We start from the raw sequence: 22181 nt of genomic DNA, 5'->3' as shown, positions 1-22181 counted from the left end.
ACACCCTTGCTACAGAACAATTCTTTGTTTCCCATGACTTATTTGTCAAGTTGATAATAGGCATGGGAATGTAAATTAATTAGGGCATCTTTTGGAAAACTCACGTTATTATAATATGGATTTCTTTCTTCCACTCCTTAAGTATCAGATTCCGATTGTGCTCTCGAAGAGGAGCCCACTCAGGCCTTTGACTTCAGCCCACCCTTTTTACCCACTAAACATCAATTCAGGAATGGTGAGTCTCCCTTTTCCAACGAGAGGAGATTTTTCCATGATGGGATTTGTTGTCCAGGGCTAACCTGGATGACAGGGTGAAAAGGGGGAATGTACATTCTTTTAGATTGCCTTACTTGCATTGAATTTGGACCATGATCTATTTTTTTAAATCAGTTTAATCTCTTTGCACTTGCCCCAAATCTCTCATTTGCTTACCGTATTTTTCAGAGTATAAGACACAAATCTGGGTGCGTCTTATACACTGAATGCAGCATTTTTGACCTCCCGAAACCCCACCACTTTTGCAAAAATGGCCGTGCATAGCCTTTAGGAGGCTTCCAGAGAGCTCCTGGGGTCTGGGGATGGCTAAAATGAGCGAAAAATGGGCTGTTTTTTTCTCACCCCCCCCCAGCCCCAAGGAGCACTCTACAAGCCTCCTAAAGGCTATGCATGCCCTTTTTTTGACAAAAATCGGGCCCATTTTCATGAAAAATGGGCCGTTTTTGGGAGGTCTGCAGAGTGCAAAAATTTTTTTTTTAAATTTGCCTCTTCAAAATCTTGGTGCGTGTTATACTCTGAAAAATACGGTATCTTTTCGTTGATTGTACCTGAATATTCTTGAATAACTTTTTAGGATCTGGTCACATTTTTTTCAAAATCACGATACAGGTAGTCCTGACCCAATTGAGCCCAAAATCTCTTTTGCAAAGAGAGACTGTTATTGAGTGAACTTTGCCCCATTTTATGACCTTTCTTGCCACGGTTGTTAAGCGAATCGCTGCAGTTGTTAAATTAGTAACACGGTTGTTGAGTGAATCTGGCTTCCCCACTGACTTTGCCTGTCAGAAGGCCGCAAAAGCAGAAGGTCACGTGTCCCTGGGGCGCTGCAACTGTCATAAATACGAATCAGTTGCTAAGTGTCTAAATTTTGATCATGTGACCACGGGGAGGGACGGCACAACCATTATAAGGGGGGGAAAAGGGTCATAAGTCACTTTTCTCAGTGCCGTTGCAACTTCGGTCACTAAATCAGCTGTTGTAAGTCAAGGACTACCTGTATTCTAAAGCAGCTACTGTATATCTGACAACTCTCTTCTAGAATGGGAATGTCCCAGAATCAGGGAGAAATTATTTGTATTTATAGCATGTGAGGTTTGTTCAGACCCCGTCCTCTGTTTCTAATACTCTCTTTTAAAAATGTCTTTGTGTAGTTGAACCTTTCCAAGTTTTCTTAGGAAGCAATCTTGGGAAAAGAAAAAGAAAATTTAGAGGAGGGAAGATTATTGTTTATGGGTTATCCAGGCATCCTGGATTTTTAGAAATATAATCAAGAGCATTTCGTATCAGCAAATGTGGATTCTATAAGTAGAGTCTGGTGTTTAATTTGTTTTAAAGCATTGGAAGACTTGCTCCTCAATTAAGAAACTTCTGTCCGAGATTCCCATAGGTTGGTCTATGTTTCTGCTCATACAGGTAGCCTTCGATTTATGAAACCTGGAATTTCCACTGTAAGACATGATGATCATGTCAAAACACCCCATGACCGGATCCAGTTTTACGACTTTTATTTTCTAGTGGTTATTAATTGAATGCCACAGAACTTTAATCAGTCATTAATGCAAATTAATGTAATCCTATGGGTGCTTTTTGCAGAAACCTGCCGAAAAGGCTGAAACTGGCAAATAACAATTATTATTATTATTATTATTATTATTATTATTATTATTATTATTATTATTATTATTATTATTATTATTATTATTATTATTATTATTATTATTATTATTATTATTATACTACGATTGTATCACAGCGGCCAGTTGATTCGCCGGATTTGGCATTGATTACTAGTCGGGCCCCACCCAGGGGCCTAGGACGTCGTAACGTATTTTCGTAATATACGTGCAGATCCAAGCAGTGCAGCTTTTTGCATTTGACTGATGGTGATTTTGTCAAGTTTTAGCTGTTTTAAATGTAATTCCAGTGCTTTTGGAATAGCACCCAGTGTGCCGATTACCACTGGAATTACCACTGCTGGTTTGTGCCATAATCGTTGAATTTCAATTTTTAAGTCCTGGTATTTCGCGACTTTTTCATGTTCCTTCTCCTCGACCCTGCTATCACCTGGTATTGCGATGTCTATGATTGTAACCTTATTTTTCTCAACCAGTGTGATGTCTGGTGTGTTATGCGCTAGTATTTTGTCTGTTTGTATACGAAAATCCCACAGGATCTTGACCATCTGATTTTCGGTGACTTTTTCAGGCTTATGTTCCCACCAGTTTGTTGTTGTTTTAATATTATAATTTTTGCACAAATTCCAGTGGATCATTTGTGCTACTGAATTGTGCCGCAATTTATAATCAGTCTGCACAATTTTGTAAAATTTCTTGTAAAATTCTTGGACATGGTGCCAAGTGCCCCAATGACAATGGGTATCACTGTTACATGCTTCATCCATAGCCGTGTAGTTTTGATGGCCAGGTCGCGATATTTCATTATTTTTTCTAGTTCTTTTTCTTCGACTCTGGTATCTCCAGGAACAGAGATATCAATAAACTGTACACCTTGGCCCTCTACAACTGTAATATCTGGCGTGTTGTGCTCCAAATGACGATTCGTTTGTATTCGAAAGTCCCACAAGATCTTCACCTTCTCATTTTCGATAACGTTTTTCACTTTATGTTCCCATGACTTTTCTTCTTCTTCTTCTTCTTCTTCTTCTTCTTCTTCTTCTTCTTCTTCTTCTTCTTCTTCTTCTTCTTCTTCTTCTTCTTCTTCTTCTTCTTCTTCTTCTTCTTCTTCTTCTTCTTCTTCTTCTTCTTCTTCCTCTTCCTCTTCTTCTTCTTCTTCTTCTTCTTCATAGTAATAATAGTAATAATAGTAATAATAGTAATAATAGTAATAATAGTAATAATAGTAATAATAGTAATAATAGTAATAATAGTAATAATAGTAATAATAGTAATAATAGTAATAATAGTAATAATAGTAATAATAGTAATAATAGTAATAATAGTAATAATAGTAATAATAGTAATAATAGTAATAATAGTAAAAACAGTGATACTCATTGTCATCGGGGCACTTGGTACCATGTCCAATAATTTTATAAAACACATCAAGAAATTGTAGCTTACTGCAATAACACCAGCAAAACTACAAAAAAACTATGCTTCTTGGAACATCGTACATCTTAAGAAGGTACTTGGTTGATACCTAGGACGCTGGCAGCAACCCGTATCAACCATTAGCACCAGTCAGTGGTATTTGTGATGTGTTTTGGGATGTTTCAGTTGACTGAGTTTCATGTTTAATGAATAAAGATAAATAATAATAATAATAATAATAATAATAATAATAATAATAATAATAATAATAATAATAATAATAATAATAATAATAATAATAATAATAATAATAATAATAATAATAATAATAATAATAATAATAATAATAATAATAATAATAATAATGGATAGTGGATGTGGCAGTGCCTGGAGACAGCAGAATAGAAGAGAAAGAACTGGAGAAGTTATCAAAATACAAAATTCTATTCTACAAATAGAACTAGAACGACTATGGCAAAGGCAAGCAAGGGTAGTACCAATAGTAAGAGGTGCCTTGGGTGCAGTCCCAAAACAACTGGAGCACCACTTGAACACCAGAGGCATTGACAAATTTACCATCGGTCAATTGCAGAAGGTGGCTTTACTTGGAACTGCTTCCATCCTGTGATGACATCTGTAACACCGTCAAACATTCACATTTGCCTATGCCAGGTCCTTCGTAAGGACTCGAGAGCAGTGGTGAAATCTTTTTTTTTTTTTGCCACTGGTTCTGTGGGCGTGGCTTGGTGGTGGAGGGTCATGTGACTGGGTGGGTGTGGCCATTTTTTTTCCTTTTTAAAGCATTTTTTTTCCTGCCTGTTCGCCCGAAACGGCAGGAAAAAATGCTTTAAAAAGTTTGGGGGGGGGGGAGCTTCCAATGATTGAGCAGCTCACAGCTGAGCTGCATGATCTTCGGAAGCTTTTTGTTTACTACCGGGGACAGTCATCCTTACCGGTTCGGCTGAACTAGAAGGATTTCACCCCTGCTCGATAGGTAGACAAAAATGTCAAACCCAGAATGAACATGTGGCTGAGTGTGCAATTAATAATAATAGTAATAGTAGTAAATTGTGGTCATGTGAATACTGCAACTGGCTGTAAAGATGAGTTTCAGTTACCCAGTGCCTGAAATGCAATCATGAGACTAAGGGTATGGGCAGCTGTTTGGGGGGGAGGGGTCGTCCCATCATAACGGCAAATGGTCACTAAACAAGGACTATATTCTGTATTCTGGAAAGACGGGACACAATAGGGTAGGTCGGTGCATACCGGCCCAGGTGGGCCCACACCTGGTTCAGGAAAAACGCCAGCTTCTCTGGGTCCCCATCGAAGCTGGGCCAAGGGTGAAGGAAATTTAGAAAGTTGTTGTAATGACCAGCTAGAAAGGATGCAGTGATGAGCAATTTTGGGAGCAATTGCATATAAAGATGTTGCCAATGTGGCATTCCAGCCCTTCTTGAATTTCACCACCCAACCTCCCTTGGGAAGCGTGGCCTTAACTCCCTTGGGAAGCTGGGAGTTGTAGTTAGCAATAGCTTGGAAAGCCAGCCCTTGCTTACATCTGCATCAAGAATTGCCTTTGGAGTCTAGTTTCCTGAACCTCAGACTTGATCTGCCTCTTGTCACCCGAGGGAGAGAGTGGACAACAGAATTGCCAAGTAGAAGGAAGTGAGAGCTTAGAAATCTTTAAATCCACCCCCCCCCCCAAAAAAAAAAATTATAACCACATTACAAAAAAGATGTTGAGATTTTGGACAAGTCCAAAGAAGAGCAACTAGGATGATCAAGGGCCTGGAGACAAAATCATACGAAGAATGGTTGCAGGGATTGGGTATGGTTAGTCTAGAGCAGTGTTTCTCAAACTTGGCGACTTTAAGTCCTGTGGACTTCAACTCCCAGAATTCCCCAGCCAGCTATGCTATGCTGGCTGGGGAATTCTGGGAGTTGAAGTCCACAGGACTTAAAGTCGCCAAGTTTGAGAAACACTGGTCTAGAGAAAAGAAGGACTAGGGGTGACACGATAGCAGTATTCCAGTATTTGAGGGGATGCCACAAAGAGGAGGGGGTCAACTAATTTCCAGAGTACCAGACGGCAGGATAAGAAACAATGGATGGAAGCTAATCAAAGAGAGAAGCAACCTGGAATTGAGGAGAAGTTTCCTAACACTGAAGACAATTAACCAGTGGAACAGCTTTGCCTTCAGAAGTTGTGGCTGCTTCATCACTGGAGGTTTTTAAGAAGAGACTGGATAGCCACTTATCTGAAATGGTATTGGGTCTGCTGCTTGAGCAGGGGGCTGGACTAGAAGACCTCCAAGTTCCCTTCCAGCTCTATTCTGATTGATTGAAATTGTAGCCGGGTTGCTTCTAATAGAGGGGGAGGGAAGTGATGGGAACTTGGTGTGATAAACATGAAGATCCTGGTAGAACTTCCAAGGTTTCCTTCACCTGATTCCCCTTCTAAATAAATGCATGGACTCTGGTCCCCATCGTTTAAGCAAGGATTGCTACTGGCCAGTTTCCAGCCTTTTAAGCTGCTTTCCACAAAAAAATGCACCTGGGAACAGATTAATTTGTGTTAATGACCGTCAGGTTCACTTAATGACTATGGCATTTAATGACCACTACAAAATAAAGTTGTAAAATCGGGTCATGTGATGCTTTGACCTATGACCTTCCATGATTTACAATGGAAATTTCAGATCCCATTATGTTGGATATCAAGGCAATGGTAGCCCAGAATATCTGGAAGGAGATTAGACGGGGAAGGCCTGCTTAGTCTTAAGAGCAAATAAAGACAATGTGTCTCTACTCGTAGTAACCAGCTCACCTTTGAAAGACAACAGTTCTGACCAGGAAGATGACATCTTGGAAGTTACTCAGCCATTCTGTGAGGAGCCCGAGCAAGTCTCAGCAGAGCCCCGGGAGGCCTTGACTGGCAAAGAGAAGCTGGACCCAGAACGGCTTGCCCAGGACCAACCCGAAGAGGACAAATGCTTTGAGCCGGTGCCTCAGCCCGACTTCCCAGCGGCAACCTCTCCAGGAGAAGAGACCACCTCCAGTCTTCCAGGAGATCACCTTCCACCTCAGGCTGTGGCGTTGCCCTCTGTGCAGTCCCCGTTGCAGACACCAGAGGGCGCCCCTGAAGAGGAACCTCAGCCTCTCCCTTCTATGCAAATTCCCCTTGTGGCCAGCAAGGGATCCTTGACTCCACAGGAAGAGAAGAGGGTGGAGGTCCTGGGAAGTGGAAGCCCTTCTTCCGAGGTGGTGCTGAGACAGAGTGAGGCAAGTGAGTGGCAGCATGTGAAAAATTGTCATAAGGGGAATGAATGGATTATGGTTCTCACTGCTGCAATGCGGTCATGGAGGCTGCAATGCATATGGGGGCCTCTTGGTTGAGCTTGTTTTTTTTAAAAAAAATCTATCTATCTATCTATCATCTATCTATCTATCTATCTATCTATCTATCTATCTATCTATCTGTCTGTCATCTATCTATTTACTTACTTACTTATACTTAACTTACACAAATACCGTTTGTGTTTGGGTTTGAAAAAGAAATCCCTGCAGATTTTACTTTGTTAATCTTTGCCAACTCTAGAAGGCAGTGCTCATCTCTGTTTCAATGCCATTGAGCCATCGCTGTCTGAAGACATTTCCGTGGTCATGTGGCTAGCATGACATCACAGAGCGCTGTTACTTTCCCACCGAAAGGGTACCTCTTTATCTACTTGCGTTTTGTAGGCTTTTGAACTGCTAGGTTGGAGGGGAAAGGAAGGGAGCTCACCCCATTGGGTCAAGCTTGGGTCTTGAACCTGGGCTGCTGACAATCCCGCTGATAAGCCCAGCATCTTAAACGCTGAGCCACCGCGCTGCCCCCTCAGCTCCGAATAAGAGGTGAGGAAACTTAGAAAAGTGAGAGCAGTGTTTCTCCACCTTGATAACTTGGAGAGATGTATGGACTTCAAATCCCAGAATTCCTGATTCCGGGAATTCTGGAAGTTGAAGTTCACCTCTCTTTCAAATTGCCAAGGTTAAGAAACACTGACTCTCAGAGGCTGCGGTTTACATTTAGGGTGACACCAACGGGCTATGTTGCAAATGACGAAGGCGCCAAACTCTGCTTTTGAATTTTATTTTATTTTTTTTCAGTTCCTATGGCCTCCCCCATTCAAGTGATTCTTGGGCGGTTTAGAAGTCTAAAATTTTAAAACAATTGAAAAGATAGTAAAACAATCAAAAACACCCATAAAATAAAAACATACAAGCAAACAAACATAAAACAGCAGTTGTGAGATTGATCTGCTAATAGGGAAACCAAGCAAAGGGTTCCCTTCACAACATTTTGAGTCGCAGGCCTGGGTACCTTAGCCAAGTATCCAAAATCCCAAATATTTTCTTTTGCGCAGAAAGTGGGAGGTTTTATTTCTGTTTCATTGGTGTTTTTAAAACACCATTCGGTAGAACTTTAGAGCTTTTGCAACCCCTGGATTTGGAAACTGCCCGTCTCTGCTCTCAATCAGTTGTAGATTGTTTTTAAACTGGGGAATTATATTCTTCTTCCAGGGCCAAAGTTTCTTTCTGTCTTCTCCACATTTATTCAGAACTTCTCCAGATTTCTTTTTGGCTTCTCTTATCCTCACAGTTCTTGAGAATCTGTTGCAAAAAATATCTTCTCTCCAAGTCTCCATGCTTCAGAAGTTTCATCCCTTCCTTGGGCAGAGAAAGCTTTGAAGCTTTTGTCTTCCAAGCATAAATTCAAAATATTCCATATATTGGAATAACTGGTCTTTTAGCTGCACTCCAGCAGTGCTTGTGATTCCTTTCGAGATCAACTATAATCATCTTGTGGGCCACATGCTACCTAGATTTAGGGCTCCTGGGCAACCATCACCTACAATTCATATTGGGGAATCCACCAGGCTCAAATTGATACCTCCAAGTCCAAAGAGAAGTTGTAGGTTTGAGGACGGGAACAGGAATTTGATTCCCCAGGCCTGCATGCTCCAGATGCTCTTTTCATAAGTTGTGTATAAGTGGTCCCAACCATCATTGAGCCTGGCAGTCACAGTCATGAATTGCAATGGTTTGTCATCATGTGTCTGGATCCAATTTTATGAAACACCCCCCCCCCCCCCCAGTAGTAGTCAGTAAGCAAATACCATAGTGGTAAAGCGAATGCTACTGTTGTTATTTATTTATTCAATTTATAGAGTAGAATAGAATAGAATAGCTGAGTTGAAAAGGACCTTGGAGGTCTTCTAGTCCAACCCCCTGCCTAGGCAGGAAACCCTATACCGTTTCAGACCAATGGCTATCCAACATCTTCTTAAAGACTTCCAGTGTTGGGGCATTCACAATTTCTGGAGGCAAGCTGTTCCACTGATTAATTGTTCTAACTGTCAGGAAGTTTCTCCTCAGTTCTAAGTTGCTTCTCTCCTTGATTAGTTTCCACCCATTGCTTCTTGTTCTACCCTCAGGTGCCTTGGAGAATAGTTTGACTCCCTCTTCTTTGTGGCAACCCCTGAGATATTGGAACACTGCTATCATGTCTCCCCTAGTCCTTCTTTCTATTAAACTAGACATATCCAGTTCCTGCAACCGTTCTTCATATGTTTTAGTCTCCAGTCCCCTAATCTTCTTTGTTGCTCTTCTCTGCACTCTTTCTAGAGTCTCCACATCTTTTTGGCATCGTGGCGACCAAAACTGAAGTATTCCGAGCGTGGCCTTACATTGCTGGCTATTCGCCCATGGCGACTCAAGGCAGCTTACAGAATATAAAACCACATTTAAAACAATAAAAACTAACAAAAAGAATCAAATAAATTAATATAGTAAAATATAACAAAATCCCTTCCTCTCCCTAACCCCCCCACCCCCCACCCCCGGTGACTGCAGATCACACGAGCCATTTAATGGGCTCCATCCCACTCTGGATTCCCTAGGCCCCCTGGCAGAACCAGATCTTCCAGAAGAGTATTAGAGTGGGGGCTGTCCTAATCTCGGGAGGGGGGATGATGTTCCAGAGCGAGGGGGCCACCACGGAGTGAAGTGAAGGATCTGGCCGTTAAGTGAATCTATTGTTTGCTTTGGGACGGAAACTGGGGGAAAAAACCCATTGTAAATACAGACCAGTTGCCAGGCGCTCAAAATGGGGTCATGTGACTGGAGCGGGAGTGAACATTGTAACTTCAACACCTTATATCCTTAATAGCTTTTTGGGGGGCGGGTGTCCATTTTAACTTTGGGGTGTCCATTTTAACTTTGAATGGTTGCTAAGCAACCAGTCATAAGCCAAAAACTCTAGCAGGAAGCCATTATTATAATATCTTGATGAGGAATATAGTTACATTTCCCATCGGTTTACGCGAGGTAGGGAGCGCAGCCTGCATTATACTAATAAGTCTGTATCTCTGCTCTGCCTCCCGGTGGCAAAAAAGTGAAATGGTGTTTTTCAATCCAGGCTGTTTCATCCTTTGGCTTTTTCTAGCTCCTGTGGATGACCGTGTGGAAGAAAACTCGGAATTAGTAAGAGAAACAAGGAATACTAAGAAGGTAAGCATCAGATTCGCCTTCATTTATTTAATATGCTGCCTTTATTATTTTTATAAATAATATATATATATAAAAATATATCACATACGTATTAAACATAGCAATAGCACATAGACTTATACACCACTTCACAATGCTTTAACAGCCCTCTCTAAGCAGTTTACAGAGTCACCCCCAACCATCTGGGTCCTCCTTTTACCGACCTCGGAAGGACGGAGGGCTGAGTCAACCTTAGCCTGGTGAGATTTGAACTGCCAAATTGCAGTCAGCAGAAGTAGCCTGGCAGTACTGCACTCTTAACCACTGAGCCATCGAGGCTCAATATAAATAGTTGTTAATATATGTCATACATACATACATACATCGGTAAGTATTGCGGGCCCACTTGGCAAAAGAAAGCTGAAGATTGTATTGGTTGGAAACATACAGAAAAGGCCTTCATCCTACAGTGGATAGGCAGTGGATAAATGACAATGATAATAAATATATAAATGTATTATATAGATAACTAGCTGTTAACCTGCCATTGGCCAGATATTTGTTTATCCCAATCCCGTATTAGACATTCACAAATGTCCCGACTAAACATAATTTCTAATGTTGGATTTTCTCCCTTACCAGAGTGAGCCCCCTTGTGGAGTACAGTGAAGCTGTTACCATGGCAACTCCACTGTGCTGTGCAGTAGAAGCCATTTTAAGGCACCATAGGCTGTATCTTAACAGAACACACACTCTGAGTGGTGTTCAGGGTGTTTTACCCCCCATAATATTTGTTTCCATAGGGTAAGGGTATGATAGATAGATAGATAGATAGATAGATAGATAGATAGATAGATAGATAGATAGATAGATAGATGACAGATGATAGATAGATAGATAGATAGATAGATAGATAGATAGATAGATAGATGATAGATAGATGATAGATAGATAGATAGATAGATAGATAGATGATAGATAGATAGATAGATAGATAGATAGATAGATAGATAGATAGATGATTGATAGATAGATAGATGATAGATAGATAGATAGATAGATGATAGATAGATAGATAGATGGTAGATAGATAGATAGATAGATAGATAGATAGATAGATAGATAGATGATAGATAGATAGATAGATAGATAGATGATAGATAGATAGATAGATAGATAGATGATTGATAGATGATAATAAACGAGTTATTTTATGAATACCTCAAGGCAGTGAACATATCTAATGCTTCACAACAACAACCTTGTGAAGTGGGTTGGACTGAGGGTGACTGGCAGCCTTCATGAACCCAGGACTGATCTGGTGAAGCTTAACTTTCACGTTTTTCTTATCTCATGGGGTAGAGCAGGATAACCGTGATTGGTAAATTGCGGTTTGTTATGAGAACTCAGCAAATTGTGATCTGTGCAGCCCCTCCCCCCCCAATCTGATTAACCGAATCATGGTTTGGCATGGTGCCTGAGCTCCATTTTATACCCTTAGGTGTTGGTGCCAACCCAGGAGGATCCGGTTCCAGCAACACCCCCTGCCCGTGAGTTGCGGCGCAGTCTGCGATCTTCCACCACTTCCCCTTCACCCACCCCTGTCCCAGAAAGACGAAGCCTCCGCCGTCACGGATCTGGGGCTGTTGTTGCATCCAGCACCCTGGCTGCCCCAGAGACCAGGTGTAGGGGGCTGCGGCAGCTTAGCAACGCAAGTCAGCGAATGAGGGAAGTGAAGGAGAGGCCACAACAGCCCGGAGAAGAGGGCCCCAGGAAGAAGGCCAGGAATGGAGACCTGAACGTTGCTCCTGTCCCTCAAGGTCGAACGAGGAGCTCCCAGAGGGAATCCACAGCTGCCAGGAAAGTTGCAGAAGTAGCAAAAGCTATATCTGGCAGCAGCCCTGGGGCCAGGGAGCCCACAAAACGGGTCAGGGGGGCTCCTGCTCCAGACCCTGGGCCAGAAGGACAGAGGGAGCATCCAAGGACTCGGGCCAGCAAGCTCTCCAGCAGTAGCAGCAGCACTTCCGTGAGCACCCCAAGCCCAAAGGATTCTGGGAAAGGTGCCAAGCCTGGGCAGGTGAGTATCCAAAGAGAGGAAGGAGAAGCTGCTCTAAGAAAGCTTTCTCCCCTTTTCAGGGCAAGAGATCCTTAATTGAATCATTAGAAGGACCATCTCCCTCTCTAGGTCTCATACATCTACAGCTGCTTAGATCAAGAGTCTCCAACCTCCGCAACTTTAAGCCTGGAGGACTTCAACTCCCAGAATTCTCCAGCCAGCTGGCTGGAGAATTCTGGGAGTTGAAGTCCGCCAGGCTTAAAGTTGTTAAGGTTGGAGACCCCTGGCTTACACTGGTGGATGGTGCTGCTCTTCCACACATCCTTTCCCATTCAAAACCAGCCCTTGACAGCCACAAGTGTCGTAAGCGGCCTTAGGCGGACCTAACAGACTCATGCCAGTCAGTCATCTTAAATGGGCGGGTCTCCAGAGTTTTTTGAGCCAATGGGGAGCATCCGCCCCCAACTTTCTGCCTTCCCTGATGTCTTGTGAGAGCAGCTCCCACAATTCCTAGCTGATGCACCAATTTTGATCACTTAGTACAGGTGGTCCTCGACTTATCACCACGACTGAACCCAACACCTCTGTCGCTAAGCGAGGCAGTGGTCAAGCGAGTTTCACCCCATTTTGCAACTTTTCTTGCCACAGTTGTTAAGTCAGTCACAGCGGTTGTTAAACTGATAGCATGGCCGTTAAGTGAATCTGGCATTCTCCCATTGACTCTGCTGGTCAGAAGGTCCCTGCAACCATCATAAATACGGGGATCAGGACACTGCAACCGTCATAAATACGAATCAGGGGCCAAGCATCTGAACTTTGTGTCACATAGCCATGGGGAAACAGTCATTAAGTGTGAAAAATGATTGTAAGTCGTTTTCATTGCCGCTGTAACTTCAAACAGTCACTAAATGAACTGTTGTTGAGTCGAGGCTTCCTCTACACCGCTGCATAAGATGATTCTTGAAAATCAGCAAGCTGGCAGGTCTAGGTTAAAATATCTGTTGGTAAAAACAGATTCTAGAAGTCTGGGAATGTATGCAACCTGGTTAGTCTTGGTTTTTGTGAAGCCAACAAACTTGGGGGTTGTTGAGCAGGGACATCTGTCATCGGATTGTGCGACTGCTCAGGCCTCGTGAGCTGCCTTTAGGCGGGGGGGGGCCCTCCAGGGAGTGAGCGGTGTGCTTAGGCCTTGTGGCCAATGGTTGCGGTGTTCTTTCACCAAGTCTTCATACAACTGAGGACCGATGGGCTTTCCCTCCCCCGCTGTCTTCGACAGGAACCCGTCTCCACTCCGTCTTCAGGAAGGAGGTTGCGGTGTCACAGCCCAGAGAGCAAAGCGACAAGTCAAAAGGCTTCATCGGGCAGTCGCAGCCGGCGCTCCACTGGACCGGGCAGCCCCGCCCCCAAGGTATGGCCCGTGCATATGATTATTTTTGATTGATTAGCCCTTGGGCCATATCAAAGTTGTCAGGGGAAATTTCACCCTGAACTAATGAGGTGTAGACCGTCAGCATTCCTAAGAGCATTTCTTCAGAAAAAGCGAAAATAAGACCCGATAACGTTCTAATGAAAACAAACTTTAATATGAAAATAAAATAAAGCCTTTCTATCTAATTCTTACATTCTGGCAAGAGCTCTGTTGGCCACCTCCTTGGCAGACGAACAGAAGATCAGAAGTCTCTGGAATGTGTGTGAGCAGGCGCAATAAATCACTTGCTGATAAGGCCTATGACCTGCGCAGTACATCTTCAGCACGGCTAGCAAACAATTAACACACTGACAAAAGTGTAGAGTTCCGGAAACCAATTATTGCTGAAATTTGATAAAAGTTATTTAAAATGGAATTGGGTAAAATACGATTTAAAATGAAATTGGAATAAAATGCCATCTAAGATGAAAATGGAATGAAATACAATAATTTAAGATATAGATAAAATATGATAAAAGGGACGCACGGTGGCTGAGTGACTAAGACGCTGAGCTTGTCGATTAGAAAGGTTGGCAGTTCAGCGGTTTGAATCCCTAGCGCCGCGTAAAGGAATGAGCTGTTACTTGTTCCAGCTTCTGCCAACCTAGCAGTTTGAAAGCACGTAAAAATGCAAGTAGAAAAATAGGAACCACCTTTGGTGGGAAGGTAGCAGCATTCGCGCGCCATCGGGGTTTAGTCATGCCGGCCACATGACCACGGAGACGTCTTCGGATAGCGCTGGCTCTTCGGCTTTGAAACGGAGATGAGCACTGCCCCCTAGAATCAGGAACGACTAGCACTTATGTGCAAAGATAACCTTTACCTATGATAAAATTCTATTTCGGCGTCACCCCCTACAATTTTGAGTTTTATTAAATTTATATTAAATTTACAATCTACCCCAATCAGTCCTGCAGATACGCAAAGCTCAACCAAACCATTTTGCTTAAGTACTGTGCTGTAGTGTGCATAGCAGGGGAGGGGTTGGGGCTGGAGAAGGGAAGATGGTCACTTGAGCTGCGTTGACTCCATCATTAACCTGAAAAGTTTGTCAAATCTCCTCCCTCTTCTCTTTTCAGGTGCTGTTCACAGGTGTAATTGATGAGGAAGGAGAGCGGGTAGTGGCCGAGTTGGGGGGGACTCTGGCAGAATCTGTCTTTGACTGCACTCACCTTGTGACGGACCGCGTACGGCGCACCGTCAAGTTCTTGTGTGCCCTGGCTCGGGGAATCCCCATTGTGACGCTTGATTGGCTGGAGAAGGTAATTCACTTCTCTGATACACGGAATTATGGTCATATGTCATGCCAATCGTTAATAGTAATAGCACTTCCCATATTTTTCGGAGTAGAAGACGCACCTTTTTCCCTCAAAAAAGAGGCTGAAAATCTGGGTGCGTCTTATACACTGAACACAGCATTTTCTGCCTCCTGAAACCCCGCCCCTTCACCAAAATGGCCATGCAGAGCCTGTAGAAGGCTTTCAGAGAGCTCCTGGGGGCTGGGGAAGGCAGAAATGAGTGAAAATGGGCTGTTTTTTGCTCAATTTTGTCCCCCCAGCCCTCAGGAGCACTCTATAAGCTTCCTAATGCCCTTTCTTTTTGACAAAAAACATTTTTTGCCCCGCCCCACCCATCTGAGGAGCACTCTACAAGCTTTCTAAGGGCTATTCATGCCCTTTAAAAAAAAACCTGGCCCATTTTCGCGAAAAACAGGCCGTTTTGGGGAGGTTTGCAGAGTGCAAAAACTTTTTTTTAATTTGCCTCTTCGAAACCTTGCTGCATCTTATACTCCGGTGCGTCTTATACTCCGAAAAATACGGTATATACCGCTTCACGGTACTTTACAACGCTCTCTAAGCGGTTTACAGAGTTAGTGTATTTCCATCAACAATCTGGGTTCTCCTTTTACCCACTTTGGAAGGATGGAAGGCTAAGTCAACCCTTTTTCACACTTACAACCGTTACCTCATCCCCGTGATTACTGATTTACATTTGGATGCTTAACAACTGACTCATATTTATGACAGTTGCGGCATCCTGGGGACACATGATCCCCTTTTACGGCCGTCTCACAAGGAAAGTCAAAAGGGGAAACCACATTCACTTAATAACCGTGTTACTATTTTAAGAACTGCAGCAACTCAGTTAACAAATGTCGGGAGAAAAGTCGTGAGCTGGGGCAAAATTCACTTAACAAATTTCTCCCTTAGCAACTTTAATTTTGGGCTCAGTTGTGGTCGTAGGTTGAGGACTAGCTGCACTTTCATTTAAATATCCTCCAATAGAGAAAAACCCAGGAGCCTCTGACAGCTAAGAGTTCAACAGCAGGATTACGGACAAAGCCCCATTGATTAAGGCAGGCCTGTTAAACTGGCAGCCTGCGGGCCGGGTAAGTCCCATGCAAGCCATGCCCACTCTGGCTCTGCAAAGGCAAAAAACATCGCGATATGTCATGATCCAGCCCATAATGCGATCTAGTTTGACACCCGTGGATTAAGGATTAAGGATTAAGTGTTGTGGCCCGCCAGCGGAGCTGGCAACAGATTTGGACAGTGAGGAGGTTGGGGAGGAACCTGGGCCAGTCCTGGAGTCTGGGAAAGGCTCTGATGAGGGCTCTGTGTCAGAGGCAGAGGGGGGGCCAGGGCCATCTGACAGTTATCAGCTGCCTTCAGAGTCAGTCAATCAGTGAGGCAGAGGAACAGCTGGAGCCTGTTCCCAGTGTGCGCATGTGCAGAGTTGCCAGACAAAGGGAACTGCTAAAGAACAGGGGTTGACTTGGGAGTAAGACCACAGGTGGACGATGAATGGGCCCTCCCAGAGGAAATTAAAAGAGGAGCGAAAGAGGAGTGGAGTTTGCAGGAGACAATTAGTTCGCTCAATTGGCTCGCGACTCCAAGACCTATCGGCCTGTCAGCTCTCCAAGCCAGATGAGGTCGGTGACTGTAAATCGTCCCTGGAAAGACTTTGCTGGATGTGAATAAGCAGAATTCAGTCAATTAATAAAAGGGGTTTTTGGTCGGGACAAGCAGTTTGCTTCATGCACTCAAGAAGCCTTGGTCAGAACAGTGACCTGCTTCCAGGGTGGAAAGGAAGAACTTCCTGTATGTATGTATGATCTCCCTTTTATTCCTGCTTCCACCCCACAGAGCAGAAGGAATGCTTTTTTCCTGGCACCAAACAACTTCCTCGTTCGGGACCCTGAGCAGGAGACGAATTTGCAGTTCAACCTCTCCACCTCGCTGCAGACGGCACAGCAGAAGGGAGCCCTGTTCCAGGTGAGCTCACCGTTTGCTGTCTTGCGTGGGCCCAGGTGATTCCTGAAGAATCCAATATCCAGACTACCATGAGGGAGAGAGGTATCCTCCCCTCACTCCTAGTTTTCTCCTGGTGCTGAGAAGGTCCAGGTGCAAAAGAAACATCCCTGTTCGAATTTCTCATGTCCTGAACTAGGGGTGGGGAACGGTGCCCCTTTTATGACTTGTGGACTTCAACTCCCAGAATTCCTGAGGCATGGCCAGCCTTCCCGTATGTAAAGTCTTCAAAACATGGGATTTACTTCCACCCTTACTTAGGATGTGTTTTTGGCAATGTTTGGCCAGAGAACGTGGGACCTGCCAGTCTGAGAAGGCTTCTGCAGAAGGGACCAGAGTATCAGAGAATACAGATAGTCCTTGCCTTCTGATTGGTCGCATGGCCATGCCTCAGGAATTCTGGGAGTTGAAGTTCACAAGTCATAAAAGGGACATCGTTCCCCACCTCTGTTCTAAACCAATTTCAACCCAGTCTGATGGCCTCCAGGCCCATGAAACAACAGCTCCATTATCACAAATATACCCCCCCCCTATGAACAGGTATTGGGGGATTGTGGAGAATGTGATTTGAGTCAACACACCTGTGAAGGGAAGGGAACCAGGCTGGGTGAAAGCTGCAGGTGGGGCTTTAGGCCCATCAGCTGCCAGCCTGCTGTGACACAATGTCCCTTTCTTTTTCTTTGGCCCATATTCCTAGCAAATGTAAGTAGTCTTTGATTTATGACTGTAATTGAGACTGCAATGACCATTAAGTCATTGTGGTCCTTAAGCGGCTCATGCATGACCACGCCTGATTGTACATGATGGCAGTTGGTAAACAAATGCCAGGGCTATTGATTAAATGGGGTTGTTAAGCCAAGGCTGTGATCATTAAGCAAATCCAATTTATCCAACGTGTGTTTTTTGCTGGAAACCGGCAAAAAAAAAAGGGGGGGGGAATTGTGGTCATGTGACTGTAGGAGGTTGCATGTAGCCCTGGCTCCCAAAACATGGATCCCATGACCACCAGAGACAAAAGTGTTACGGCCATCAGAACTTCAAAACCGGGGCATTAACTACCTTTGGTGAGGTGTGTCGTCACTTCAAATGGGCGCCATGTGACTGGTCGCTAAGTGAGGACTGCTTGTGGTAGTAACCCCAGTGTTTCTTTCTTTCCAGGGCTACGAGATCCACGTCACGCCCAATGTGAAGCCAGAACCAGAACACATGAAAGACATTGTTAAATGCAGTGGTGGGACCTTATTGCCAAGAATGCCGCGGGCCTTTAAGGCGAGTTGGAGCTGTTGTTTTGTTGATTTTTTTTGGTTTATTACCACATTGAGTTATAAGTTGGGCTGAGAGAGGGTGGCCGGCCCAGAGTCTAGCAGGAAACTTCCATGGCTGAGGAGGACTACAACCTGGGTCTCCCCATTCCTGGTCCAACACTTCACCATGACCCTGGTTAACTTAATTAAGGTCATCCTCGATTTACGCCCACCTTTGAACCCAATATCTCTGTTGCTAAGTGAGAGTTGTTAAGTGAGTTTTGCCTCACTTTACAACCTTTCTTGCCACAGTTGTGAAGTGAATCATGGCAGTTGTTAAGCTAGTAACACAGTTGTTAAGTGAATCTGGCTTCCCCAATTGACTTTGCTTATTAGAAGATAGCAAAAGGGACCATATGTGACCCTGGGACACTGCGACTGTTATAGATATATATAACATATATATTTATAACACTATAATATATATAACAGTTGCCAAGCATTTAAATTTTGATCCCATGAGCATGGAGTTGTTGCCACAGTAGTGTGAAAACAAGGCTGGAAGTCACTTTTTTCGGTGCGGTTGTGACTTTGAACAGTCGCTAAGTGAACTGTGGCAAGTCGCTAACTGTCTGCATACTGTTGTGGTCCGTCAGCAGCCAGTGGAGATGGTGGCAGACTCTGACAGTGAGGAGGTTGGGGAGGAACAGGTGGCCAGTCCTGGAGTCTGGGGAAGGCTCCGATGAGGGCTCTGTGTTGGAGGCAGAGATGGGGCCAGGGCTGTCTGACAGTTATCAGCTGCCTTCAGAGTTGGAGATAAGGGGGGCTGAAGAACAGCTGGAGCATGTTCCCGATATGCGCATGTGCAGAGCTGCCAGGAGAAGGGAACTGTTAAGGAACAAGGGCTGACTCGGGAATAAAGGCACAACGGGATGCTGAATGGCCCCTTCCACAGGGAATGAAGAAGAGCAAAAGGGGAGTGGAGTTTGCAGGAGACAATTAGTTCGTTTAATTAGTGTGAAGATTTGCTCGTGACTCAGATTCCTTGCCAAAGGTATTTTCATTGCGCTTGGAAGCTATCAGCCTGGCAGCTCTCCAAGGACTGATAAGGTCTGTGGTTGCAATGCACCCTTGAAAGACTGTCTGCTGGGACTTTGCTGGATGTGAATGCTAGGAATTCACATTAGCCAAATAAATGTGGCGGGTGTGGAAGCGCTTAGGCAGCCAGGCAAAAGGGCGCGAAACTGAGGCAGAAGAGGCTAAAAGTAAGGTAGCTAAGAAAAAACCCTGTAAAAAACTAGAAAGGAAAAAGAATTCTAACAAAATACAGAACTCTAAAATTACTGGAGAGTCACTGTATAGCTCCTGTTAGGCCGAAGACTGAGGTTGATCTGGGGAGTCACCAGGAGGAGCAGAGGGAGTGTCCTCAGATTACCTCAGTCTCCAGGCAATTGGGCCGTAACAATACCCATACAGTGACCCCTCCCACACCCCACCTCGGAGACAGGATTTTTTGGGGACAAGGAACCTGTTTTGTGATTTGGTGAATTTGCCTAGGTCAGAACATATACTGCTTTTCCAGCAGGCAGGCAAAGTGAGGCATATTGGGGCCATGCAAGAAATGTGTGACTCAACTCTTCGACCGTGAAAAGAGGACGATCTGACCTTTTTTGTAACCTATTTCAGGAGAAACGTATTGTAGTGTCCTGCCCCAAGGATCTGTCACGCTGCAAACCAGCTCAGGAGGCTGGAGTCCCCATCACCAACGCGGAGTTCATCCTGACGGGTATTCTGCAGCAGACGGTGGACTTGGAGGCCCACCTCCTGGATGGAAATATGGGCCCATCTCCTGCTTCCAGCCCCCTTGTTCCCGCTACCAGAACCAGCAAGAGGCGGGCAGCCACACAGACGGCCCCAGCTCCACCCAGCACAGCCAAGAGACGACGCTGATTCCCCCCCAAGGGCGGCACTGCCTTAAAATTGTACATATGGGGTTTTTTTCCCCCCCGCTGCCAATAAATGGGGTATGAAAAGACTTTTGATGGTTTTGGAATAGGGCCTTAGCAATTGGACAGGGTGCTAAATGGGGGAGAGGGAGGGAAAAAAACCCTTTTCTAAATCAGGAGTGGTTTAATAGTTTTTTTTAGTAATTTAGATTTAAATCGGGGGCAATCCAACCCCTGGCAGCTTTCAGACCTGTGGACTTCAACTCCCAGGATTCTCAAGCCAGCCACGCTGGCTGGGGAATTCTGGGAATTGAAGCCCACAGGTTTTTAAATGACCAAGATTGGACACCCCTGATTTAAATGGCTTTATTAGTTTTAGAAATTTAAATTTGCTGGGCTTATTAAGGATTTAGGAATCAGTGTCTTTCTGATATAGAATTATAGCAACCAAAAGGTAGCCCTCATGGCAGCTACATCTATGTCTCTTCTACTGTTAGGGTCACCCACTGGAATTGCAATAATGTCAAAATGAACACATGTGCCCATAAAATGGGCAATTAAGTCAGCTTGAAAGCTGCTACAGCTTTGAAACAGCCTGTCAAGGACTGAATTCCAAAAAATGGGCAGAACTGGGGTGCCATGCCTAAAAAAGAACACAAGTTATTTTTTTTCAAGTGTCATTTATATTTTTTAAAAAAAAATAAAATAGGAATTGGGGTAAAAGTTTCCCTGTCAGTCAGTGTTAAGATTCCTGTAAAACCATGGACCAAATCACTTACTACTTTGAATCAGACATAAATCACTAGGTTAAACCTCAGCTTCTAACATGACCTTGCTTTGATAGGGGTTGAGTCTTTTTTATTGATTTCTAGCAGATTGGCAAAGTTTTGTCAACAGCTGTTAAATTGCAGCAAGGACATAATCCTTCCTCACCCCAAATATTATTTCTGAAGCTGAAGAAGTCTTTGTTATCTTGGGGGTGCATTTTTGAGCTGCAGCACTGGATGTTTGGTATAGAACAAAACACCTGAACCCAAAATTCTTTAAATCTACCATTTTGACTTCTTAGTTCAGTTGGGTAAATTTCATTTTTTGCCCTTCCAACCCCTTAATAGATGCATCAGGATTATATGATCAGGTGTGTGTGTGTGTGACTTTTGGATGGAGTACTCAGCAACATGCAAAGCCAATTCTTGACTTCCTTTCCCATCAGGATGGATTGGAGAAAACCTCTGGATTTATTTATTTTTTTGTATAGCGGAGATGGGAAGCAATGGCCCCTTCTTTATGACTTGTGGACTTCAACTCCCAGAATTCCTGAACCAGCATTGTTGGCTCAGGAATTCTGGAGCTGAAGTCCACAAGTACACCCTTGCTCTGTACTCATCTGGATCTGGCCCATTTAAAAAAAACATTTCTTTATGTCCAACTTTTTATTATTTTTACAAATGATTCATATTAAATCTGGTTTCTTGTTCCACATCAAATAGGTTCCCATTATGTTCTATTTTGGGGTTAGGGTTGGAAAATATGAAAACTAAACCAAACAAATCCTGTCAATTTGAAGTTCAATCCTTTGTGTGAATACCATTTGTCTCAGGAGACTGAAATATGGAGACATACCATAGATATTTCTTTATTGAGTTGTCAAGACAATGGACAATTTGAACAGCTTTGACAGCTTCCAAAATTGCTTAGAAACTCCTAGGTTGTAGTGTCTAATCATCACAGTTCTGCTGACTTAAAAGTGGCCAGCAAAATTGGTTTCCATCTGCCAACCAAAGAATTATGTGTCAAATACTTCTTCGAATTAAAAGTAGGTATACCTATTTAGTAATTAATTTGAATATACCTAATATTCAAATTGTGGGTTTTTAAAAAAACAACTACCAGGAAAGCCATTGGTGGAACTGGCAGAATCTGAGCAAACAGCAGGTTGGCAGGTGTGTGTAGAGCCTTCTGTGGTTAATTTTAATTTCTAAATCAGTCTTTCTAAAATGTTCTGCCATTGTGGACTTCTAAATCATCATTTGGAAAAATGTAAGCACCATCCTAGTAAAAGAATGTGAAACATCTGGATTTTTGTTCCCCAACTCTTTCATCTGCCATGGACATAGGAGACGTCTTACGTTCCATGTAGCAATAGCACTTAGACTTATACACCACTTCACAGGGCTTCATGGCCCTCTCTAAGCGGTTTACAGGGTCAGGCTATTGCCCCCAACAATTTGGGTCCTCTATGTAACAAATAACATGTTTCTTCTGTATATTTGTATGTGCTTGAAATATCATTGTC

At 43.7% G+C, this 22181-nt stretch overlaps 1 protein-coding gene across 3 annotated transcripts in view; it reads left to right on the top strand.

Moving 5' to 3' along the window:
• The window catches only part of MDC1 (mediator of DNA damage checkpoint 1), a 43503-nt gene extending 22932 nt beyond the window's left edge, over positions 1–20571 (top strand). For all 3 annotated transcript variants that reach the window (XM_081932142.1, XM_081932141.1, XM_081932143.1), the window contains exons 7-15: positions 143–235; positions 6145–6615; positions 9817–9881; positions 11362–11937; positions 13193–13324; positions 14464–14646; positions 16531–16659; positions 17854–17964; positions 19626–20571. In XM_081932142.1, the coding sequence (XP_081788268.1) occupies positions 143–235; positions 6145–6615; positions 9817–9881; positions 11362–11937; positions 13193–13324; positions 14464–14646; positions 16531–16659; positions 17854–17964; positions 19626–19889 (2024 nt within the window). In that variant the 3' untranslated portion in view covers positions 19890–20571. The remainder of the gene's footprint in view (positions 1–142; positions 236–6144; positions 6616–9816; positions 9882–11361; positions 11938–13192; positions 13325–14463; positions 14647–16530; positions 16660–17853; positions 17965–19625) is intronic.
• The last annotated feature ends 1610 nt before the right edge of the window (positions 20572–22181 follow it).

Source organism: Natrix helvetica (assembly GCF_964273705.1).
Source record: "Natrix helvetica genome assembly, chromosome: 1".
NCBI lineage: Eukaryota > Metazoa > Chordata > Lepidosauria > Squamata > Natricidae > Natrix > Natrix helvetica.
The sequence above is the reverse complement of the archived record's forward strand: the minus strand, read 5'-3'. Positions and strand labels throughout refer to the sequence as shown.